The following is a 26,078-nucleotide window of genomic DNA, read 5'->3' as shown; positions in this document are numbered from 1 at the left end:
TCCAGGTGAACGTGTTTGGCTTCGGCGCCGACAGCCGAGGAAACTGGCACCACTACTGGGAGCAGAACCGGTACTCCGGAGAGTTCAGGAAGACGGGCGTCCACGATGCGGACTTCGAAGCTCAGATCATCAAGCAGCTGGCCAAGGCCGGAAAAATCACAGTGTTCACTGGGAAATGACCAGAAAAACATCGATGAAAATGACGGACGCCAGTTTGGATTCAAGTTAGAATAAAAGCAAACTGGGAGAGAGTACAATTTTACCGATGGGGTTCGGCGAGCGAAACATTTCCCACTTGGGAGTCGAGACTACAATGAGTCTGACAGGTAAAAATCTGTCACCTTTATTGAGGAAAACAGGAAATCATGGCGGAACAGCAGGATGAATTAGAAAAAGATTATTAAGGATTATTAAACCCTGACACGAACTATCTTTCACACCCATTGTGCATCTCAGAGGCCGTCGTGTGACTTTGTTTTTCAGCCGTGTGGGAATATTTTGCTGACAAAGAGCTGTCCTTTAGAATCAAGATCGTCTTTGATTTGCCTTAAATTCTCTTTGAGGTGAAACATCCCTGGCACCGCCACACAGCTGCCGTCGTAAGGTCTTCACAAAGCGGCCGACGGCTCGGTAACCGGCGATGAGAGCGGCTTTATCGGATTGACTCTCCCTCAAGAAGCCCCCCGGGCCCCCGGCTCTTGTGTTCACAGAAACACGTTCAGGATTTCAGCTTCTGAAGACTCTGTTAGAGGAGGCCATCTTGGCGGCGATCTGATCCGGTCCATCAGGGTTTAATTTGGAAGATCTTTGCTCAAATGTTGCTTCCAGACCAGATTATGACCCTAAAAAAAAAACCCCGTCGCCTTCATTGACCACTCGACCCAGTCCCGGCTCGGCCCTTCAGGAGGCGGAGCCGGCCAGCGCCTTAGCCTTCACCTCTGACGGCGACGTTTGTTTGATTTCTTAGATTTACGCTCAAACTGGATTTTCTTTCCACTTCTTCCGTCGCCACTGCGTGTGTTACCCATCATCATGAAGAAAACGACAAAATAAGTAGATTGGTGTTTGAATGTCAGGATCCTGAAAGAGAAATGCGTTTTGAAATTCCACCATAAACATAAAGTTTTGTTTTTATACAGGCTTCTTTAGGTTTCAGTTTTTAAAATCAGACACGTTTTAACCGATATTACCAAAGTAAATACAAGAAGCAGTTTTGAAATAATGTTTTCATTTATTAATGAAAAGATCTCATCTGGTTGTAACCGACTGTTTGTGGCAACAACGTCAGGATTTCGCCTTGCTGCGGAGAAACTTGGGTTTTAAATTCAGAAACATTGGAGGGGTTTCAAGCATGTTGCTATGGTAATAAGATATGTTTTTTAGTAAATGTGAGATATGTCTTTGTGCTGCGTTTGGTCAGCAGTAGTTTGGGCCTTACAGGTTTCTCACGGATGCCGTTTTTTCTTTCATTAGCTGCGTTTCCATTAAACCTGTAAAGGGAATTACATAAATAAATAAGTTTGCTTAATGCAGACGTGCTAATTTTGATAAAAAAGTTTTTCAGTTAGGATTAGATGTTTTGTTTGGCTGCATTGAAATTAGACAAAACCAACTTATTAGTAACTTTTCAGCAAGATATAACAGCTTGTTTTAAGTCAATAATTCCTTAATACTGATGAAAAAGTACTTTTTCCATAGGAAATTATTTCACTTATGAGATGAGAAAAAATACTTTTAAAAAGTGAAATAATCTGCCAGTTGAACTCATCCTTTTTCAACAATACTGAAGAATCATTAACTTAAAACAAGCTCTTATATCTTGCTGAAAGGTTACTAATAAGTTGGTTTTGTCTTTATTCAAGTGTGCTAAAATATTTGCACTTGAAACTAAACCAAAATTACTTGGTAGGATTTTGTGTTTTTGCAGTATAGGATGGTTCTACTTTCATTTTTTCATACTGATATCTATTAAAGTTGGGCCTGGATAGATGTTTTTCCTCTTTAATAAATGAAATTATCATTTGTAAAACTGCATTTTGTATTGACTCATATCTTCGATACAAAAATTTGTGGGGGGGGGAAGAAAAGAAGAAATCTTAGATAAAGAAAGCAAAAGGAACAGTGTGGCTTTCACTTCCCAAAACATCCCATTTCTGTTTGTGTGACTGAGAGATGAGGGATTAAACTTTGTAATATGTTTTTGTTCTGTTTCCTGCGTTGTGCAGGTACTTCAAGGTGAGCTCACCCGGACAGATGAAAGCGGCCGTGTTGTATTTTACTGTAACTCAACGTCTTCCTGGTGTTTTTTCCTCCACACCAGGTTTTCTTAGAGGCTGGACTCGTGTTAACAGCTGAATCTCTTCATATTGTTTGTGTTTCCTGCGTCTTGTCACTTGCTTTCGTGCCTTGTTCGGCTGCCGCCCGCAGCCGCTTCATCAGCGACGCGCACCTGCTACCTTTCCGTTGTTGTTAGTCTCGCTCGCATACACACGTCTAGCTGAGAGCTGTGCCTTCTGAGCTGAACGATTACACGCGAACGCACCACATGACGTCACACTCTGCCTTCTACTCTCTCGCTGTTGTTGCTAATGGAGACGATGCGAACTCATATCACGGTCCGTACAAAACTCCTGATTCGCTATTTGATTTTTCCTTCCAGGCTGCCAGACTTCTTTTTTTTATATATATATATATATATATATTTATTAAAATTTCGAGGATTTAAAAAAGTCGTCTTATTTTTTAATCATTCAAGCAAAAAAAAAAAAAAAAAAAGACTTCCAAACTCAAGGGTGTCGTCGTTTAACAGATAAGTTAGCATAAAAACAGTTTTAAATCGGATCTTTAGGCTCTTTGTTACCAGCAACATCTTCTGCTAAAGCTAAACAAAATCTTTTAATTAATATGGAAACACAAACAAGTTGATTTCCAAAGGTTTTAGCCATAGTATACAATTTGACTGGAAATAGGTGAAAGAAGTTTAGCAAACTCTGAAAAATTAACAGCAGCAGCAATTCAAGTTATGTTGCTCTTATTTTACTTATTTATAAATAAAAACACTATTATATGACATTCTGCAATACTTGCTCATGACAAAAAAAGCAAAGAAACATTTAATATTATCACTTAATTTTGCTTCACCTTCTGGGGTTACACTGACTAACCTGGGAACAGCTAGCAAAGCTACCTATGCCTACGTTTTCTTAATTTTAGATTAGCTTAGTTTCAGTTTAGGTTAGCTTAGTTTGTGAAGTTGTGCTTGCATAAACCTAACTCAGTTTAGTTTGGCTTATTTTATATAAAACTGAGTTGGTTTAGCATAATGTAGCTATGCTTAACTTATCTCAACATGGGAAGATTGTTTTCTCCACCAATGCTAACTTTAGCTTAGGTTAGTCTAGTTTTGCTCAACCCACCTGTGCCCCATGTCTAAATAGCGTAGCATTGGTTAATTTGTTTTAGCCCAACTAATATTCACTAATAAGAGCCAATTTAAGTATAATCCACTATATTTTTGTTGAATTTAGAATAGTGAAATAGCCTACCTATGCTTTCTTAGCTAGCTTAGCTTGTTTTGCCCAACTATGTTTTATTAGCTAATATTTGCTTAGCTTAGCCTACCCTGTGCCAAGCTACGTTTACACCGGCAAAGTGCTTAGCCAAGGTTTTCTAAATCTACCTTAGTTTTTATTATTGAATTGTCATAATTATCTACAATGAAGACACTGAAACTGCAAAAAGCAGCTAAAACCTGTAAGAAAAACATTGAAAAACCTTCAAAAAGTCTGGAAAATTATTGATCAGAACTGATCTTGGAAGAATCAAAGGAAGGAACTCAAGGGTTGAATCAGGATTTTTAAATTGGACTCTAATGTGTGTTTTTTTTGTTGTTGTTGTCATAATGCAGTATATTAAGATACTGCAACTGAGATGGTCTTATTTCTGTGACATTGTAAAAATAAGACCATTGTAAATAGAAAAAAAGAGTAAATTTCCACCCAAAAAATACATTATTTGAAATTTTTACATTTCAAATCTTATTGCAAAAACCATGGAATTTTAAGCTTGAAAAGTCAAAAATTAAAATGGAAAAAAAAATCTCAAACTTTTGTTTGAAAAGTTTAAAAAAAATTGATATTTGGAAATATTCTGACTTGATGTTTAAAATTTTTTCCAAATTTGCAAGTTTTTTCTAATACATTTCTGATTGCAAATTGTTAGTTTTCCCTTGCAAATGTTCAACGTTTTTTCTTCTAGAAAATTTCTGAAATTGATCTCAAAATTTCTGTTGTGTCTTGAAATCTTTAAATTTTGGAGCTCACATTTTTCCCGAAAATTTGAGGATAGTGTCGAAATTTTAGTTTTTCTCTTTCAATTTTTTAACTTTTGGAGTGCAGAAATGTTGAAGTTTTTTTCTGTAAATTTTCTGAGATTAATCTGAAAATTTGTGAGCTTTACTCCTTCTTTCCGTCTGTAACGGCACTCGTATGCAGTCGTACATGTCTGTACATCAGTAGGGACTTTGGATTAAAATAGAAACATCTGAACTCAATGTTAGCTCTCATTCAGCTTCATAATGGAAGTGTTAATTATTCATGACCTCCATGCAGACTTTGAACAACAGAACTCGTTTCTCTGCTTAGGAACCATCTTGAGCTGCGGCTGCTGCTCCTCATCAGCTGCAGCCCAGGATGTGGTGATCAGATGGGGGGAGGAGAGCAGCAGGGTCCCTTCAGTCCAAATCAGGTTCCTCCCTCCCACCGACAGAACATGACACAGATCTGATTCTTCCACGCAGACGACCCAAAGTAGGTCTTCCTTCCTGCTGTTGGTGTCGACCCACATTTCTCCCTGCAGAAGAGATCCTTCTGGCTGCAAAGAACCACAGCGGTGACTAAAAGCTGTGCCACTTCCTGCAGTTTGGGCCGACTTTATTTAAACTTAAACTGATTTATATTTGAAAATCCTCTTTGTCCTCGGCGTCAGTGAAACTTGGTGCTGCGATATGTTCGAGGTTATTTATACTCTGCTTCGTCTGGCACATTACGTTCTGAAGGGGATGTCACGGATCGCCTCGGAGTCGGAAATCTCCATTTTCCTGACCTGAAAAAAATCCCACTGAGGTCGTTAATATTCATACTGAGACTGGATAAGCAGAGTGGAGCGTGGCAGAACCTGCTCAGTGAGGGCAAAGATGAGATTTTAAAAAAAATTAAATAAGAAATTTGCCAAAATATCAAACTGATGGTGTATTAGGGCTATTTTTAGATTTAAAAAATAATAATTTATTTCTGCCAAAACTCAGAAAATTTTAGATTAATCTCAGACATTTCCTAGAAAAAACTGAAAGAAAGACATTTTTGAGATTTTATTTTCTCTTTTAGAAAAGACATGGACATTTTTGAGTTTCAAAAGTCAAAACTTTTTCAAAGAAACCTGAAAAACCTGGAGCTCAGACATTTTTATGCTTTTCTTTTTTTAAAAATTTTTGGAGTGCAGAAATTAGTTTTTTTGTGGAAATGTTCTCCCCCCCACTGTAATCTACAGTGGCCTACCTGCCGTTTTCTTTATTTCTCGTCTTTGAACTTCAGTTCATTTCATTTATATTTAGAATCTGTTTTCCTCACAGAAAAGCGAATATATGAACAGAATGAACCTGATTTGTTGTATAAGCCAGAGATGAGAGTAAACTGCAAAAATAGATTTAAAAAATTTTATCAGAAATTTTCAGTTATAAAATATGTTATTTTAACTTATTAAATGTTATCTAACATTTCAGTAAGTTAAAATAACGTTAATGTTCATCTTTCTGATTGGATGTCAGTCAAATTTATCTTTGAACTTTGAAGATTAATTATAGGAAGGCGTATCGAGGCTACTGTAAAAATAATTTAAAAAGGAGTAAATTTCCACCAAAAACTTACATTTTGAGATCAGAAGTTTTCTAGGATATTGTGAAACTCAGAAATTTCCTTGTTTTTTCTGAAAGTTTTCTATTAATCTCAAAATTTTTGAGTTTTTTGGCTTTAATTTACTTCCTTTTCTTTCCCCCATGTAAACGGCCCTAATATGCCGTCATACAGTAGATACAACATTTGATGTGTGGTAAACAAAAAATATTGGCTATTTTCTTATCAAAAGAGGAGAAATGTTTTACCATTAGGTAAAATATGACAAGCATCAGATTATATTACCTGATAATAAAAATTTCCACCACCTGGCCAACTAAAATGAGAAGATATGAGGCAGGATTTCTGCTAAACGAATGTAATAATTAATGAAAAGTGAATAAAAAACAAATGAGATTTTTCTTTACATATTTTGCAGCATCGTCAGCAGACAGAAGCAAATGATTGGGAATCTTTGGTAAAAACAACCGGAAACGTTTCAATAGCTGCAGTAAAAGTTATTTTTTATTGCTGAAGGATAAATCTGTAGCGGTTCTGTTCGCCGTAGAAACCAGGCCCGGTCCGATCCTTTAACGTGTTGGAAACATCAGCACTCGTGTATTAACCACTGTAACGCGACTCACTCCGTTTTGTTTTTTCTGCTGTTGTGCAAATAAAAACTTCATGAAACTCAAACGAAGCGTCTGGGAATTTCATCCTGCAAAATCCGAGCCGCGTCTTTACTCCGACCTTTACAGTCATTTTAGATTATAAAATATTAAAAACTAAACAAATTTATGGCTGATATGTAAACAATGAGCAGTTTAAAATGAGGAAAAACAAAGAATGAAGGACAAAGGAAGGAAGTAGGTTACAAGAAAGAACAGAAAGGAAGGAAGGAACAAAGGAAGGAAGGACACAAAGGGAAGTAGGACACAAAAGACAATGGAACGGCGCAACAAAGGAAAGAATGAAATAAAGGAAGGAAGGACACAAGGAGGAAAAGAAGACAAAAAAACAGGAAGGGTACAAGAAAAGTAATGAACAAGGAAGGAAGGACACAAAAGACAGAGCAAAGGTATAATGAAGGAATTCAAATGTTAAAAAAGAAGGAATGAAATATGGAAGGAAGGACAAGAAGGGAAGTAGGAAACAAAAAGACTGAGCAATAGTATAAAGAAAAAAAAGGACACAAGGAAGGAAGGAATTAAAACAAGGAAAAAAGAATGAAATAAGCAAGGAATGAAGGAACAAAGACGAGAGGGGAAAGGTACAAGGAATGAATTAAACAAGAAAGGAAGGACACAAGGAGGGAAGTAGACAAAAAAGGACACAAACCTTTAAAGAACAATAAGGAAGGGCAAACAGAAAGGAAATAGGATATAAGGAAGCACACAAGAGAAGAAAAAGATAATCAATGAAGGAAAGACAAAGGAAGTAGGAGACAAGGAAGAAATTAAACGAATTTAAGAAAAGAAGGGAGGAAAAAGGACAGAAGGAAAAAAGGACCTAATCAAGTGATGAAGGAAGCGAGTTTATGAGCAGGAAATGAGTCGCCATCCTGAGATCATTTGATGTTGGTTTAAGAACGTCGATCTGCATCAGGAGAGGCTGGCGGCTCATTAACTGTCGTCCATCTTATTAAAGTTCAGACGGTTTTTGCTCGGCGATCCACAGCGAGCGATCCGAGGCCGACCTTCACATCAACGGGTCTGAAATGAGCCGCACAGGAAGCGGACGCTTTCGCCAGGCAGATTTATTCCATCATTATCCACACGAAGCAGCAACGATGATTAGAAACTCTACATGTCAGTGGGGAGTTTACATCATTTTACACAGACATCATTAATCATTTGACAGCAAAATCATAAAAAATTATGTTTTTTTAAAATGTTAAACCAGTTTCTACCGGGTTTGGATCAGATTAAGCTTCAGATGATACACAGAATAAACCCAAAACTTGTCAATGGTGTAAAGACTCAAAAGGAGGAAGTATTAGAATGGGCGGATTATCAGGAGCTGAAGTAATTTCAGTTATTTTCCCTCAGCTGCATGGAGCTAGCAAGATGCTAACACTAGCATTTCTCTTCTCTTCTCACTTAAACATGCAATTAAGTAGCAAACGCATCCCCTTCCAGGTAAAAGTGCATGAGAAGATGCTTCATATTCAAGCTACATCCAGACTCAATAAATACGAGTGGCTCATTTTCTGCTGGTCATCTGGTGGTTTGGTTTTCTGTCTGACCTACAGGGGGAACAAAAAGAACGAGAGGAAAACAAAGATGGAGTATTTCCCTTCAGTTTTCTCCCAGTTTGAGTCGAGCAAACTCGTTAGCCATCTGTAGCGCCTCCTGCAGGCACTGCGTGTTTCTGCCCGTCGCCTGTGCCGACATGTCTTTGCCGCCGCCTTTTCCGTCCAGCAGAGGGCACAATTCCTGAACCCACTCGCTGGCCTTCAGGCCGCGGTTTGCCACGTCCTGCAGAAGAAGAGGGAAGGGATTCAGTGGGAGGACTGTTCAAAAACAAAATCAAAACATTCCTGAAATATTTCAAAGTATCTAGAATCAACATTTCTAAAGCAGCTTTCATGTTTCCATGGATTTCCTATAAAACGTAGCACAGGGACATGGACATGCTAAGTTAACATTAGCAAAGAAAGCATAGGTAGGCTAAACTAAGCTAATAAAAATTAAGCTACTTTAGCTTAATTTGGGCTGAGCTAATCTAAACAACCAAGCTAAAATTAGATAACAAAGGTTAAGATAGCAAGCTAAGCTAGTCTAAATGAAGCCTAGGTGGAAAAAAATCAACGCTGAGTTAAACGCTGATTAACCCAAGACAAGTCAAGCATAACTTTTTAACCAAATGTAGATTTAGCAAGACTGGGCTATACTACATTTAGCTACATTAAATTAAGCTAGGCCAAGATAAATACTGGTAAGCAAAAGTAATATAAATTTAGCTAGAATAAAAAAATCATCTAATAAACCAAATTAAGCAGTTTTACTGAGGCTACAATAAGCTAAGCTAAACTATAAGTTAAATAGGCTAAAGTAAGGCTAAGATAATTTTAGCAAAGCTAAATAATAAACAAAAAGTATGAGGTTAGTTAAGGCAAATTAAAAAAGTAAAGATTACAAAAGAGAACATAATGTAGCTTCACATGTGCTAAAGTGAATTAGCATGAATCAACATCAACTAAGAATCAATAAAGGCTAACATAGACCAACCTAGACTGTACCTGCATGAGTTTATGGATTCTAAACAAAACTAAGATAAACTAAATTAATCTAAACTAAATTTAGATTTGGTAGAAAAATAGATAAAGGCAATTTGTTAGTTACTAATTCTTTGGAAAACTAAAAATTGTTGGTCCATATGTCAAACTTTTATCTTTGGCATCAAACATTCCTATTTATCTGATGCCAAATAGCCTAAAAATCCAGTTTTAAGTAAGTAAGTAAGTTATTTTTTGGTCAAGTTTGTGTAAAAATGCACAGATGTAAAGAATGACTTGTATGGATGAGTGTCGTACCTGAGGAACCTGACACAGACAGGTGATTTTACCAGCATCAGGGTCAACAGTGAACAACATGGCGGCAGTCTGCGGCGACTGGCTCTTCAGCAGCTTCAGCGACTCATTTAGAGCCTGAAATAAAAAAATTAAAGTAAAACGTTGGATGTTATGCGCTGCCACGTTTAGTTAATGGAACAATTCGTTAAATAAAATAAAACCTGTAGATGTAGATATTATTAATTTAGTGCAGTGCGCCACAAAGGGAAAAATAACGCAGAAAAACCATGACAGAACAACTCAAAACCACTTTTTTTCTCACTCTCTCTGTACGTTATGCAGCACGCTGACTTGTTGCCGTAGCAACTGACAACACCATTATATGCATCAGGACTCAACACCAAAAAAAACAAGACACTCAAACGTTTCCCAAAGAACAGAACATTCAGTGTGTTAGTTTTATGTTTTCAAGTTTTATATTTTGCGATTATTAATAAGCGATTGCTGCGGTAGATTAGCTACCACTGCTATTAGCTATGCTAACATCGCGGTGGTAGATTAGCTAACTAAAGCATCTGCTCCACTGATTATTTGTCAGAGTTGGTGTATAGGTCGTCTTTTTTTACTTTATAACTGAACCGAAACAAAGAATTCCACAGCACATCTACATGTTACGTTTGTCATAGTCAAGCTAGCATAACTGAACTACTTCCCTGTCCTTTGTTATATTGTTTTTTAATTAAAACGTTTTCTTGGCCTTGTTTTCTAGTTGAATTTAGTAGTAAAGCATTGCGTCCGTTTTTCTTTTATACAGTTAAGATTTATGTTCTGAACTTAACAGCTAAAAGCAATGCTAGTCAGAGTTAGCGAGCAGCTTTTTGCCCTCCAGCAGGGCGACGCTGCAACGTGTCTATAGAGGGATCAGGCAGTTCTCAAACATTAAAAACACCAAATTGAACTTCATGTAATTTTAAGTATTTTATGAACCCTGTGCGTGATTAAATCCAGCCGTTTACCTTCGCTGAGGCTCCAGTTTCCATTTCCATGATGAGCAGCGGCTGGTTGGGCTTGTTCTCTATCTCCTCCTTCGTCTTCTCCAGGACTCTCTTCTGGATGTCGGCCTTGTAGCTGCGGTCCAGATCGTCCATGGTCTTCTTCAGAGCCTTCAGCGTCTCCCTCATCTCGTCTTTCTGCCACTGAGAGATCAGGGCCGTGCCTATGGACTGCAGGCGACACAGAATCGTTAAAACGGAAACGCAAAGAGCGGCTCTGAAGCGCCGAGACTCCGCCCACCTCGGTCATGTCGGCGATTTCTTTCTGCACGTCTTTGTTTGGGCACGTCTGCTGCTTCACTTTGTCTCCCAGAGCGGACAGGGACAGATGCAGGGTGTCGGCTTTCCGATGGGCCTGCAGAAAAACGAGGAGGAAAAGAGTCAAAGCAGAAGAAAAAACAAGAACAAAGCAAAATCCATTGAGGAAGATCAAAGACAATAAAAATAAAATGTCTTCAGTGTCGGTGGAGAGTTGGAAAACTTTTCCTTTCAACTCCAATTTCAATCTTATTAAAGTTTCACCAGCAAAACTTAAAAATTAGACCTTTTTCCTACTTTTGTATTCAATTCTTTTGTTGTTAAATTCAGAAAAAATTTGCCAATCAGCAACTGAAATAAGAATAAAATTATATTATATATTAGTTGGACTCAAGTACAAATTTTAAAGTGACTTTATTGCAGGATCTGTAATTAATTAATCACCTTTTGACTGAAGACTCAATAAAAATGGACAAAATAAGCAAAATTTTCAATTCAAAAATACTTTTTGCTGTTAAATTATTGACAAGAAAAGACAAAAAATTAATAATGATTTAGGAAAAAAAATAAAATAAATCACGTAAATTTTTCCTCTAAAAAATGAATTGGCCCCCACTCTAAAAAAAAAAGAAGACAAAAATCAATAATGATTTAGGTTTAAAAAAATAAATAAATAAATAAAATCACCAGCTCTTTTTTCCTAAAAGATTATTTAAGTTAAAAAATTTTTGTACTAAAAAATATTTTGACAGAAACAGACTAAAAAGAATCATGAACTCCTTTTTTCCTAAAAGATAATTTAGGCAAAGAAAAAAAAGGAAGGTGACGACATAATAAGTGCATTATTGTGGGATGGATTTGTTTTTATATTTTTAATTTGCATTGTGCGAATCTCCGACCTTCTGGGCTTCAGCTCCCGTCACGGCGACGATGCGGCGGATGCCCTTAGCGATGGCCTCCTCTGAAACGATGACGAACGGCGCAGCGTGAGCCGAGTTCTGCAGATGGCTGCGGATAACGGAGACAGCGGCGCGTTACTGACCGAGCTGCAGATAAGAGAGCAGGAAGCAGCAGCAGGAAGACGGAGGAGAAGAGGCGGCAGATTCAGAGCGACAGCAGGAGGCATCAGGCGTATCGCAGCAGGAATTTAATACTTTAATAACAGAAATACAGCAGCAATCGTCAGCTTTTAAAGAAACTGACTGGGGAACCACCAGGGGGCGCTGTGGGAGTCTCAGAAAGTTGGAGAAGCTGAGAAAAAACATGCACCATCTTTAATTCTTCATCTTATTTACTTTCTTTCTGACTCTCCTTTTCCACTTGTACGCAAAATATCCACGACACTACGTTAATCAATGAATATTAGGGAATCGGAAAATAATGATGCAAATCAGAAAAATCTTCCAAGATTAAAAGTAAAAAGTTTATTCAAACCCACAAATGTAAAGACAATTTCATTTTTTCTGTTGTGACACCATTTGATTATATTCTGGATGTAAACCTTTGTTTTGGTTTGTTTTTTATGCTGCTATTTGTTTTTACCTAACCCTCTTTTTTAAAGTCTGTAATGTTTGTTTTACATAAACTAATTGGTGAATAAAAGAAAGAAAAACTAAAATACAAGTTATTATTTCTGATGCTCATTTTCTGACCGTCGATTTTTATTTATTTTACAGAATCTGAACCAGGTGTAGCTGAAGCTGCCACTGGAGGAGCTGTGAGTGAAACATATTTACAAAGAATGGTCTTTTCTTATCTTAAATACAAAATGGGTTTTTTTGTTGTTTTTTTTACAGTTGTGGCTTTATTATTTCTCTTCATACGCTGTTTTTTCAGCTTGTGGTTTTGTATTGAGTCTCTATACTCCAGTTAACGAATAAATTAGTTGACAAAAATCGATTAATCACAATTAATCCGATTAATCGTTTGAGCCCTACTGCCAAATTTATCTGATGATGTTTGTATTTTTGGAGTTTACTTACTTCTTACCCATAATTTCTTGTGCATTCTTGCTTCATTGCTGTTTTTCTCCTGTTGGAATTATTTAAGTTTTCAAATTCAAAAATACTTTATTGATACTAAAGAAAATTAAACGTTGCTGTAGCTCATTTAATGAAAGAGTTACTGTGGATGGTGATGGCTGGCTGTGGGAAGTAAAGATCTCTTGGTTTTCTGTAATTTGCAGGTTGAAATTTGTGAATCTTGAGCATTTTTGACATTCCATAAAATGGAACAACGGCGCCACCTGCTGTAAGAAAGATGTAAAGTTTGTTTTCCTTCTAGTTGTGAAAACAAAACTATTTCCATCCCTTCATCCGTTTTCTATTGGAAAAATTCATTTATTGATTTATTGTGGAAAAATAGTCAAAAACCTTTGTTAAATCAAAATGAGAGATGTCATCTTTAAACTGAGAATTTTATCAATAATTAGAGATGAGTAAAGTATTTTATTCAAGTAAAAGAAAAAAGTGCAGCAAAGTAAAAATACTCTTAATAGAGTTGCTCAAGTAAATGTAATTGAGTAAATGTAGCTAATTATCACCCAGATATGTCAATAAATGATGGAATATATTAAATAAATCCCAACTGAGCTTCCAGAAACAGCCAGTCATTTATTCTGGAAAGAAATAAAAACTTTACAGTTAAATAAAATAATTTTATCTTATTTTTTGTTTGTATGGTAAGAATATTAACACATTATTATTATAATTGGTAAATTTTATATTTACAATAGTAAATTTTTATCATCTTCAGCCTATTAAGGAAACTGAACTAAAAAAAAGCTGTGAAAACATCTGGATGCTGCAGGTTATTTAATATTTTTTCCATTTTTATTTATGAATTTTGACGTGTATTTGAACAAAGAAACAAATGTTATTTACCAAGAATGCAAAACAACCCAATCCCTCTCCCAGACAGAAGACAGACAAGACAAAAACCAAAACAAAAAAGAAATACAAATAAAAAACCAAACATGATACTAATATTTAGTCTGATTCTTGAATATTTTTAATTGGTCATTTTTGTTTTGTACTAATATATTTATTGTTGAAGCCCCTGCCATATTTTTCCATATTTCTCTGTATTTGCAAACAGATATGTTATTTATCCAACCTAATCATGCTCTCTACTCACGTTCCACCGCAGAACTCGATGGAGGTGAGGGACCCGGCGGGACTGTTGGGGTCGTCGAGCAACTCCTGGACCGGGATGCCGATGGAGACGACTCGGACCGGGTCGGGGTAGGTCTCATCGAACACGGCGCGCAGACCCTGGATGGCCTTGGCCTCAGCCAGCGGGGCCTCCATGGCGTACACCGGCTGCGGAGCGACCAGCGGTTAAATCTCATCACAAAATTACAATTTTCCTGTTTGTGATCCTGTTTGATTAAAGAAATCTGTTTACAGAACTTCAGAGGGTTTGTTTTGGACTTTCATATTCACACAGTAAATCTAGATGCTTAATTCAGATGTTTTAAATTTTTTTTTGCGTTGTTCAGTCTACTAATTAAATGCAAACCGTTTCCAACCCCAAAGCGACCCAAATGCGCAGAAGAACAACGTTGATGTCACACAGTGATGCTCTGCTTACTGAAATAATAACAGATGGCACCGTTTATGGATTGATTTTAAAGTTAAATAAAATTTAAGACTTTTTAAGACCTCTATGAATAAAATTTAAGACTTGTGTCACAACAGAGATGTACAAAAGACATTCAGGAGACCAAAATGGTGAAATTTCTGGGGTCTCTTTGTGGCTGTGGGAATTATTTTTGTGCTTCTCACATGGCACACGGCTCTCTAGCTAGCTAGCAAGTATTAGCAGCTATTTACTGTTAGCCTTAACTTAACCCTCCTGTTATGTTCCGGGTCAAATTGACCCGTTTTAAAATTTACAAATTAAAAAAAAATAAATAGAAGCATTTTTTTTGCATGAAACGTTTTCTATTTGTCTTAATAGGTGCACTCTAGACATAAGTTGAAAATTTATTCATTTTACACATTTGTACCAAACCCTAGGTCTACTTTTTACATCGATACTGTTCGGGTCAATTTGACCCGGCAGTCAGGTTAAAGTGCAAAAAAAGATTTTATAATGTCCAATTCTGTATGTTTCCTTGCAGTTATGAACCATATTTCACCACACACACACTCACACACAAACACACGCAACCACACACACACAAGCCCACTTTCTCACTATTATCTTTACTTCACTAGGAAACTGTGAGAAAGCAGGTGTTCACACAACCTTTGACGGGAATCTTTTCTGTTCCTGTGGACAAACTCCACCCACACTGAGTGGACACTCAGCAGAAGTGGAGAAAAACATAAATACTCTCTGCATGACTCATTTATCTTGATTTTAATCAGCGGGTCAATTTGACCCAGAACAGTATGTGTGTCTCAAGTTCAATTATAAAGATCACCCTTTGGTAAAAAAAAAAAAGTATAATATAAAATAATTTACCAAAGGTCAACTTCAAGGAAATTATTGTTTTTTTGTGTCTAGGTTTTTTTCATTGGACATTAAAAATCTAAATTCCATTTTTTATGTCCAAATGAGTAAATGAGCAGGTTGTCGTCATTGATCCTTAATTTCTGAGAAATAATAAAACATCATTGCACAAATATTGATTGAAATGGTTAGTATTGGAGTTAATAATCAGATACAAAAATGTTTTGGAGGAATTTTTTGGTTTCTGACACTATTGCATGATTAAACACTCCCTGGGTCAAATTGACCCACGAACATTTTTGCTGTACCCTAGAAACGAACATAACAGGAGGGTTAAGACCTTGAGACTGACTCAGTGAGTGAAGATGTCCGCACACAACTTTTGCCAGATAGAAAGAGCAGGTGAAAAAAAACCTACATGGAATAATGAGATTAAATCGTCTTGCCATGACAAAATTCCAGATCCGTGAATAAGTTAGCCACAATTAAGGCTACATTCATGAATTTAAGACATTTTAAGGCTTTAATTTAAGACACACAAATTTACAACTTTTTAACCCTGAATTATAAACAACTAAAGAAGCAAGTAGTACTAAAGAGCATTGACTGAAACTCCTGTGGATCAATCTGTCTGGATGGACCAGTAGTTCTTATTATGATGCGCCTTAGTGACAGACATCCTTCATAATTACAAAATTAGAATTTCCAAGTTGGAAAAAAAAAAAAAAACTGATCTGAAACTGGAAAGTAGTATCAAAATATTTTTTATATAGTTTTAACATTTTTTTGTTTGAACAAACTTTTTTGCCCTAATTTAGTTCCATAGAACGCGGTTTATATAGCTCTAACTGGACTTTTGTCAACGTAGCCCAACTTAAGTTTGTCAGTTTCTGGCCAACCTAAACAACCTAAACTTAAATTAACCAGATTTACTTTATCTAATATAAATCTTATCTAAAATTTAAACCAACCTAATTTATTTAGGTCACCACACCCAGGTTGTATTTGCTTATTATATCTGAGCCTTCTTTTTTTTTTTTTACACAATATTAGAAAAAGTACTGTCTACTAATCTGTTAATTTTTATTTTCATTAATAATTGGATAGCAAAAGGTGCTCAAAAGGAGATTTTATTTTATTTACATAATTTGAACCAGGTGAAGCCAAATCTGCTATTGGAGGAGTTTTGAGTAAAACACACAAAGAAGATTTTTAATATTAAATGCAAAATGTTTATATTTTTTGTACAGTTTTGGCATAATTACTGCTCTGACTGTGTTGTTCTTTCACCAAATGAAGTCTGTATGCTCCCTGTTAAAGACCAATTGATTAATAAATTAGTTTACGATTATTTCAGTAATCGATTCATCATGACTAATCCCTGGTTTAGATTATTTTAACTTAGATTTTAAAGAAAAACAAGATTCCAAAAATCAAAGCATTATTATTAAGCTTAAATTTGAATCATTTCACCAACCTTTGCCTCTTTTATCATGGCACAAGCGATCTCCTCGGTCCGGCGGATCTCTCCGGTGCTCAGAGCTCCTTTAGCCGTGAAGTCGAAGCGCAGGCGATCCGGAGCGACCAGGGAGCCCCTCTGGTCCGCCTCGCCCAAAACGCAGCGCAGAGCGAAGTTTAAGATGTGCGTGGCCGTGTGGTTGCTCATGATTGGCCGCCTGCGAGCCTGGAAACACGAATGTTTGTCATTTCTAGCTGCAGAGACGGAGAAGTCAGAACGAATGAGAAAACTAAGATTTTCCACCTCGTCGATATGCAGAGTGACCCGGTCTCCGACTTTCAGGGTTCCGTAGACGGTTCCGATGTGGAGAACGTAACCGCCCCGAACCTGCGTGTTCTTCACGGTGAACTCCATCCGCTACAGAGAAACAAAGAAAATAAACACAGCAAACCTGTGGTCAAAACCAGAACCAGCAGAGAACTGAAAATAACGATTACTGCTTCTCTAAGTGAAAATATTCAACCACATTTCATTGTGATTGACGGATCAGAGATCAGAATCTGACTATTTTCTGTCAAATAAAACTTCTGCCTGTATAAAATTTAATTAAAAAACTTTCAACTAAAAAAGTTTAGAGCTGCAAAAGTTACACGACCCCCTGAAAAAAGACAGCCTTTAGTTTTCAATAAATACCTCCTCGAGGAAAAGTGTTTTTTAAAAAACCATCAATTTATTTCTGCCATTTCTAATCTTTAAAATAAAATTGATTAAAAATAAAGGAACGCTCGTTTGCAAAATGAGGATGTGTACAGTTTTATCGTCCAGCAAACTTTGTTGTTGTAGTTCAGCCCTAATACTCCATCGTACAACTCGAATAAAAAACACTTTTTGAAAATATTTATTTCGTAATTTCTTTTTTAGAAAAGAAAGTGAAAAAATGTATAAAACTGGTATTAAAAATATCTGAAATGTTATTTTTAAGCCAAATATTCCCAGCATAATGAACGGTCCATGTTTAACTGCGTTAGTGGCACCTACATCCTCAGAGCTGTCGTCCTCCCGCAGCATGTACCCCTCGTCGAACGTCTGGCCGCCCTGCTCCGCGTAGAAGGACGTCTGGTCCAGCAGCACGCCGCACTCCTGACCCGTGGTCACCTCCTGGCAGAAGGCGCGGTCCCGCCGCAGAGCCAGCACCGTGGCGGAGGTCGGCCGAAACTCTTAAGACGACAGAAACCGTCAGCATCTGTGAACGCAGCCGGAGCGCGCTGGCGGAGCGTCACCAACCGTAGTTCCCGTTCTCCTCTGAGGCGTATCTGTATTTGGGAGAGTCGTCTGTGGCCGGAACCTGCTGGTTCCTCAGCTCCTCGATGGCGTAGATGTCCAGCATGATGTGGTCCTCGCCTCCAGCCCCTTTGCCCTGAGACTTCAGCTGAAAAAACACAACAAGTTACAGGTTTGAACTGGAAACTGACAGATGAATCAGGCAGAGAGTCAGAGCACAAACACAAAACAAATCATTTGCTCCAAAGGGTTTAAATCCAGAGTTGAGTAATAACTAGTTACATTTACTTCAGTAACTTTTTTGGAAAGAAAAAAAATTTACTTTTAGGAGTATTTTCTACTACGTTGTACTTTTTACTTTTATTTGAGTAATTCTATTGTCGACTATTTCTACTCTTACTTTGGTAAAATTTCTGGATTTTCTGCCAACTGAGTGAAAAACAAACATGTTTTAAGCAGAAATTCACTAGAATCTAAACACACCTGCAGAATTTTGTAAAGCTTCCTACGTTTTTTATTTAAAGAAACTTATTTGGAAAAATTTTATTTTATTTTTGCCTGATTTTGTCATCTTTTGTTACTTGTATAAATTATTGTCAATTTAATCTTTAAAATACCAAAATGTTTCATTTTTGATAATATTTCATAATTTTTAAACATAAAATGATTTATAATTTAATTTTTACCAAATATTTTTTTACTGTTACTTTGCGTAACTTCTTTAACCTTTTACTTGAGTAAAAGTATGTTGGAGTAGATGGCGGCTGAACTCCAACACTAAGAGAACGACTGCGCGGACGTCATTAGTTTAACTGGAACCGATTTTAATTTAATAAACCATTAACTGATAATTGTGTGCAAGTTGATTAGTTTTTATTTCTGCTTCCTTCTCACCTGTGCAGCTTTTTTCTCCTCCTCGAATGCAGCCAGGTTCACCTCCATGCCCTTCTCCTCGGCGATGAGCGAGGTCAGGTCCAGAGGGAAGCCGTACGTGTCGTACAGCAGCCATGCTGTGTCACCTGGGGAAACGTGGCGGCCGGTTAAAGCATCAGGAGACAAGCACACCTGAAGCTACGTTCATAATGCAGCAAAGCATTCAACCACAGGACTGTTGTATTATTACCTGGATTATGGAAAGAATTATGAATGTTTGCATCTTGTAATCAACCTTTTCTCAATGTGAAACTGACTGAAACACTCAATAAGAGATTAGAGTTGAGGTTCGGCCCGTTCCAGCAGCTCTGGGTTTAAACTTTAGCTGGCCGATATGAATTCATGAAAAAAAAAAAAACAGATTTCCCAAATATTAAATCTTAATCTGTAAAATCTTCCAGATGTTTAGAAATTTCCAGATAAAAAAGAGGAGAAACAGGACAGCAAGGTCCAAGTTTTCACTAAATTCTTGCATCTAAACTCAAACTCACCCGGGATCGTCTTGCAGTCTCCCAGGCTCATGATCTTCCTGTCCAGGATGCGGCGCCCTCTGCTGAGCGTTTTGAGGAACTGCGTCTCCTCCTCGTTTATGACATCCTTCACCATTTCTGGGTCTTTCCTCAACTCTGGGAAAGCGTCGCCCTGCAGATTTATAGCAAATTTATCGCAAATTATTGCAAAGTAAAAAAAACAAAAAGAAAAAAAAACTGAAAGAAAGATAGACCGGCACACGGTGTTGATTTCAGTTGAGCAAGTCCATTATTTTCCAGCATTGTTTTTCACCTACATCTGTACTATATGTACTTAATATATAAAATAAGATTAAACAAAGATATGAGAAGAAACTCTCACCAGAGAATCGACCACCACATCCACCAGAGAGGCGAAGAATCCCCTCTGAGCGCCGAGCTTCTCATGGGAATAACGAACCGCACGACGCAGGATCCTCCTCAACACGTAGCTGGACAGAAACCCACAGAGAGGAAGGTGAAAAGGTGGCGCAATAAACAATTAAAACTCTACAAACTATTGTTGATTCCCCCCAAAAACCTAGGTCAACAACTGAGTGGAAACAAAGACTAGAAATGGTGTGTATGATGGAAAAAATGCGTCTTATAAAATAAAAATAAAATAAAAATGTATCTTTTTAATCAGAGCTGCACTGATCGGATATTTATATCTGTATCGGTCTCAATATTGAAAAAAAATTCTAGATTGGTATCGGTGACAATGTGGCAAATCTACTCAGTTTAATTCTATGCTTTATTATTAATTTACATTATATTTAGCTGTTATAATTGCACTTTTTAAACCTTTTGAAAGACGGTTAGTTGCGGTTTATTTTTATTTTTGGCCAAGGTAGTCAACCTATTGTTTTTGTTAGTTTCTGTTTCTTTATTATTAAAAATTATTTAAGAAAAAAAACAACAAAAAAAACATTGCAAGTCAATTCAATGATGTTTTTCTGTATCGGATCGAGATCGGCCGATACTGAACCGGAGATATCGGTATCAGATTTGAAAAAAGTGGATCAGTGCATCTCTAGATGGAACATGGTGAAAGTCTTTAAGGTATATACAGTAGATTATAGATAATTCTGTAAATTAATCTGTTTTCTTGGTTTTTGTGTTTAATCACTGGTCTCTGTTAAAGTTCTGATTTGAATTGTATAAACCTAAACAGATTTAAAAATTTTTAAAATGGTTCCCACGCACCCTCTGCCCGTGTTGTCGGGCCGCCCGCCGTCCGACAGAGAGATGGTGATGGTGCGGGCGTGGTCGGCGAGGACGCGGTACGCCATGTCGATGCCGTCAACATCATCAGCACCAACTTTACCAGTGTAAGGTCGAGCCCCCGTACCCTGAGGAAAAAATCATTTCCAATTTATTCTGCAGAACAATCTGCTGTCAAAAACACATTCTTGGACAATATGTTGTCCTAGAACGACAATATTTAGCTTCAGATATTCTCAACTGATATAGTGATAATGATATAATAATCCACGTTTGCTCTCTTAAAATTTAATCAACTTTAGTTAAGTAAAAACACTCCACACTGGAACTAGAAGATATTTAAATATCCAATAAAAGAAGAACATAAAAGGACCATAATTCCTTCATTCCTGCTTTGGTTGTTTTTGTTTTTATTTTGAACTTATTTATTGTTCTGTTATTATTTTATGTATGTAAACAAAATTGCTCTTCAAAAAATATTAATCATCATAATGGAAATTACATTTTAGCTTATAGTGCCATTAATTGGTTACTGCAACATGTTTAGCTCTTTTCTTTCTGTAGGAATGGCATTTTGTATCTTTTAAAACCTAAAATCTGTTTTTACACATTCTGATTTTTGTGAGTAAAGTCCTCTGATGTTTGTTAAAGTTGCAGTTTGTGTCTTCGGTGAGGAATAATCCAGGTGTTTTCTCGTACCTTCTGGATGGCCTCGAAATACGGGACGAAGAGGTCGGTGTCGTAGTTGGACATTTTGTTCTGGAGGACGGAGACGAGGCGCTCCAGACCCATCCCAGTGTCGATGCTCTTCTTAGGCAGAGGCTTCAGCTCCGTCTCCGACTCTCTGCAAATACAAATGATTTTAGTGATTCTAACAGACTTAAAACAAGAAACGTTTAGTCTGACTAAACTTCAGACAATGAGAAAAAAAATGTGTCTGTCTTTTTATTGAGGTTTCCAGCAAACATTAGATTGCAGTTTGAATATCAACCACTTTCAAGGCCTTTGGAAAGAAATCCAGCACTTTCCAAACCTTTAAAATACCAAATTGAAATTCAAGCATTTTCAATCATTTCTAGCACGAACCCAACTGCTTGGTACGTCTGACCGGACCTACCTGTTGAACTGGATGAACACCAGGTTCCAGATCTCCAGCACGTTGGGGTCGTCCATGTTCACCAGGTGAGACGCGTCTCTCCCGCCGATCCGGTCGTAATGGATCTCACTGCAGGGGCCGCAGGGGCCGGTGTCTCCCATCTCCCAGAAGTTATCCTTCATGCTTCCCGGCAGGATGCGAGCCTCGTCCACACTGCAGCAACATCGCACAACGAAATGGATTTATCATTAAGGTGAAACTTAAGGAGTGTGTTTATATTTCTGAACAGAACTGCATACAGTGCATTTTGAATACCACAACGGACTCTGTTTGGACTTTTTCTCCTTCTTGTTCTGGGATGGTTCCGCCATCTTTATTTCGGTATCAACTCCACTTCAAATGCAACTAACCTCCAACAAATCAACTTTTTTGTTGCTGATAAACTGTCTAATAGGTTTTTTAGGGTTCTATGTTTATATTTCAGTGTGAATTTTGACATTTACATATAAATTTCTTTAGTTAGAGGTGAAAGCCTTGCATCTAAAATATCACAGCAAGTTAAAAATCAGACTCACCCCAGATCCATCCAGATCTGTTTGCACTCCAGGTCGGGCTCCAGGCCTGCGTCAGCGTTTCCCCCAAAGTAGGTGACATACAACCGATCGATGGGAATCCCGAACTCCTCAGTCAGCAGCTCCAGAGCCATCTTACAGGCCAGTTGCTGAGGGCAGAAAGAGGAAATCGTCGAGGACTTTGCATCTTCAGTTCGTCTCATTTCTGACAGACTAAACAAGCGTCCGTACCTTAAAGTAGTCCCCGAAGGACCAGGACCCCAGCATCTCAAAGAAGGTGTGGTGGTAGACATCTTTCCCGACGTCGTCCAGGTCGTTGTGTTTTCCTCCGGCACGGATGCATTTCTGAGTGTTGGCCGCGCGCCGCAGCTTGGCCATGGGATGAGACGGGTCGATGGTGTTCAGGAAGATCGGCTTGAACTATCAGAAAAAATAAACGACAAAATGAAACACCTCTGAGCTCTGCTCTCCTTTCAGTTTAATAATAGTCAGAAGAAAAGGTTGGAAATCTCCCGGCTTCTACCTGGTTCATGCCGGCGTTGGCGAACAGCAGCGTGGGATCGTCCAGAGGAATGGTGGACGAGGAGTGAACGTACTGGTGCTCATAACGGATGAAAAAGTCGATAAACTTTTGCCGAATTTGAGCTGCACTCAAAGACGAATCCATTCTGAATCAGCTTTCTGAAGAACAAAAAATGGAAAGTAACAAGGTAAATGGTCTATACAAAACATGTTCATTACATTTTTTGCACAAAATGATTCTTAGACAATAAGATTTCATTCTGCTCACTTCTGCCTGCTTTGAGCTCCTTTCAGAATGAGCTGTTTTAGGGAGTCTTGTCACTTTAAATCTAAATACGTTGCTGGGTTTCACACACAAAAAGTGGCTTCAAACAGAGGCATAAATACATATCTGTACGTCTTTGAAAAGCATTAATAGAGCCTCCTGCACAACCAACAAGAATGCGGCAAGAGGTTTCTGGATGGTAAGTCCACAACAAAACTCTTGTCTTTTCCAGTAGCGGCAAAACCAGCTGTCCAAACATGCTGGGTTGCTAGGTAACGGACTAGGCTCGACTGGGGTTGCTAGGTAATGGCACAGTGCGCATCAAGTGTGACTCAACAATCAGGAGATCTTTGAAATGGCTCTTTTTCCAGGCACCAAAAAAAAAAATAAAAAATTTATTGCCACAAAATGTCTGGGTGTTTTTTAAGTGCTTAGATTGTTTACAGAAGCAGTAAAGACCCAAATGTAAAATGTGAATTTTGCATAATCAGTCCCTTTTAAGGAGGAATCTCAGACAAAGATTTTAAGGCGGCTTCATGTTCTTCCATGCAAAGGACAGAAAAAAAGAGTTGTGGTCTTTTCATTTGCCAAACAGCAATCAGGAGGAGAATGTAGCATAAAAAATAAGGCTGCACTAGTCTTCTGCTTTCCCTCGTTGTTCTTCTTGTAGGATTTCAGTTAATGCTTTTCTCAGACACAATCATTCTCCTCGTGATGTTGAGGAAGCACTGCAGTGGTGGCCACATGGTTCTGCAGAGCTTTCTGGACCCTATTGAACATCCTGAAGCTTTCTTTTCTGCAGCTGAGCCTTCAGCTGCTCCTTTAGCTGTAATATTCTCAGCTGCAGTTTCCTGCATCTGGTGCAAAATGATTTTCTAACACAAGAAGACAATAATCCCAAAACATTCCCTTGTCCTTCATAGCTGATTATATTTACTTCTGCTGTTTCACAGCTTCACCTGTGCTGACAGGATGTTAGCTCATCGGTTTGGGCTAAAATACTGATGAGAATGCAGTTGTTCTTTGCTGCAGAGCTGCTTTACTGCTAAACAGACCAAACATAAAGGGATTTTAGGGGATAAAGAGAGACACCAGGCACTTTAACTACAACTTCCCTCTACTACGGTTAATTTCTAAGGTGTGAATCTCGACCTTCAGTCTCATCTTTTTCCTTTTGGCATCGACAGTCGAGTTTTAACAATGCAATTAGCTGCACCCTTCACTCAGCAGCGTGCAAACCACACCTTTAAATTCACTACATTTTCACGCAGCACAGTTGTGAGTTAAAAAGTATTTAATAAAAGGTTTTTGCAAAATGCATCAGAAACTTAAGTAAAACAAGATGATTTATTGATTTTGTCCTATTTTTATCCAATTAGATAAAAAAATGTGTTCATATATCAAATGTTTTGGCTTTTTCCAAAGTGAATAAAAAGAACTGTGGCTGTACAAGTGTAGCTTCAGCATAAATCATGCTGTGTGGAGTTAAAAAGGTGCAGAGATTAATAATCCAGGGGAAAATCTGTGGAAAACCAGGAACCCTCACAGCAGATCTCCTCTGCTCTGCAGGGCCCAAACGGGTCGGATGGGAAACAGCCTGCTGTCCCTGTCCTGACTACAGGGTCTGTTTATGATGGGATGGAAATATCAACCCCACTGTGGTTTACTGCAGGATGTAGCTTGACGGAGCACATCGGGGATTTGGCCTGCTAATAAATATAAATGCTGTTGGTGTACATACTGTGTTAGATATTAGATTCTTGGGAATAATCACTCAGAATCAGCCAAACAGTGTCTCAATTATCAACAGGGCTAAATACTTCCTATGATATAATGCATTACATTTACTATACTGTTCATTAGTTTTATAAAAGTTTACAGCAGCATCTCTTTGTACTTCAAAAACATGTTGTGAGTTTTACATAAAGTAGGATTTTATTATCATACCAAGCTGTACATGGCAGCAGCCATATAACTTACAAAGGAATGGGAATGTCGGGAGAAAATACGTTTTTCTTCATCCCAGTAATTTACATATTACATCATTTCTTTTTTTTCCTTTCTGTATTTTAGTACATTTGTTTCTGTCTTATGAAGTGTGAAGAAATCACCTAAAATTGTACAGTATCTAATTTCTTTCTGGCTTTGAATAAACATACATGCTGCATAGCTGCTGAAGGTAATAAATGGGGGTGATTGGTTTATTAAAACGGCTTTTTAAGCTTATTTGTGATATTTTCAAGACAGTAAAGTGTTTTAATTCTCTGAACAGAAATAGAAACTAACAACAGAACCCATAAACTGTATTTATACAACAACATGAATATAAAAAATGACACTAAACCGGTTTAACGGTTTGTTTTTTCACTCTTAGTCGAAGAGAAACAAGCTGACCTGACGTTAGCAAGCTAACATGTTAGTTAGCCTTGAAGGGCTAACTCTATTTTTCCAGGCTAAATTCATTAACTCGGAGCACATGTATCACAGGTAACCTGCGCAGACAAACTGGTTATTGCCGTGTATTTACACAGAGGTTCATGATAATACTCACAGAAGTCGCTGTTATCACAGAATGAATCGGTTTCTGCTCCCAGAATCACCGCCTTGATCCACGCTGCTCGGCCAAAAGGGAAGCCTGAATCCAACGAATACGCCCATGAAGACCGCTGATTGGTCTGAGGGCAGCGCTACGTCAGCAGTACACGATTCCCATTGGACAATGCCGCTGTCAGTTTTAGCCCGTCCCGCCACATCAGTGGCACAAACTTCAGCGGCTCGGCTGATGCAATGGAGGAGACTCAGGTGTCAACGTCGGCACCTTACTCCTGAATCAGCTTTGATTTATTTATTTATAGCTTACTTATTTTTTTAAATAAAATTTTATAACTCATAGTTTTGATTTAATTATTTTATTTACATGTGTATTATATTTTCTTTTTGAATTAATAATTTTTTTTAAATGTAAGAATTCCTTATTATCTTAAGTTTACACATCGAGTTGATTGGGTTTTTAAAATAAAATTATTTTTCCTCCTTGCTAATCGTCT

At 37.6% G+C, this 26,078-nt stretch overlaps 2 protein-coding genes across 2 annotated transcripts in view; one reads left to right on the top strand and one right to left on the bottom strand.

The window, feature by feature from the left end:
• st3gal2 (ST3 beta-galactoside alpha-2,3-sialyltransferase 2) overlaps window positions 1–6,584 on the top strand; it is a 50,419-nt gene extending 43,835 nt beyond the window's left edge. Inside the window, exon 8 of the mRNA XM_032580992.1 lies at window positions 6–6,584. Within this exon, the coding sequence (XP_032436883.1) occupies window positions 6–179 (174 nt within the window). The 3' untranslated portion in view covers window positions 180–6,584. The remainder of the gene's footprint in view (window positions 1–5) is intronic.
• A 1,044-nt stretch (window positions 6,585–7,628) lies between these two features.
• Window positions 7,629–25,704, bottom strand: aars1 (alanyl-tRNA synthetase 1). Its single transcript, XM_032580883.1, has 20 exons — window positions 25,583–25,704; window positions 22,768–22,925; window positions 22,476–22,664; window positions 22,248–22,393; window positions 21,694–21,885; window positions 21,276–21,420; window positions 20,559–20,704; window positions 19,696–19,804; window positions 19,335–19,485; window positions 18,805–18,929; window positions 17,914–18,058; window positions 17,668–17,846; window positions 16,933–17,046; window positions 16,648–16,854; window positions 13,848–14,032; window positions 11,612–11,720; window positions 10,696–10,809; window positions 10,419–10,625; window positions 9,424–9,537; window positions 7,629–8,365 (listed from the first exon to the last, which is right to left on the bottom strand). The coding sequence occupies exons 2-20, from the start codon at window positions 22,909–22,911 to the stop codon at window positions 8,186–8,188; spliced, it is 2,901 nt and encodes a 966-aa protein (XP_032436774.1). The 5' UTR covers window positions 22,912–22,925; window positions 25,583–25,704; the 3' UTR covers window positions 7,629–8,185.
• Window positions 25,705–26,078: the final 374 nt, after the last annotated feature.

Source organism: Xiphophorus hellerii, chromosome 2 (genome assembly GCF_003331165.1).
Source record: "Xiphophorus hellerii strain 12219 chromosome 2, Xiphophorus_hellerii-4.1, whole genome shotgun sequence".
In the NCBI taxonomy this organism is placed as follows: Eukaryota; Metazoa; Chordata; class Actinopteri; order Cyprinodontiformes; family Poeciliidae; genus Xiphophorus; species Xiphophorus hellerii.
The sequence above is the reverse complement of the archived record's forward strand: the minus strand, read 5'-3'. Positions and strand labels throughout refer to the sequence as shown.

Excerpts from the sequence above, each read along its gene's own strand:
- aars1 (XM_032580883.1), bottom strand. The coding sequence starts at position 22,911 with ATGGATTCGTCTTTGAGTGCAGCTCAAATTCGGCAAAAGTTTATCGAC. Across the intron at positions 16,855-16,932 it reads TCACTCTGCATATCGACGAG|GCTCGCAGGCGGCCAATCAT; the intron begins GTGGAAAATCTT and ends TCGTGTTTCCAG. Across the intron at positions 14,033-16,647 it reads CCATGATAAAAGAGGCAAAG|CCGGTGTACGCCATGGAGGC; the intron begins GTTGGTGAAATG and ends GTCGCTCCGCAG.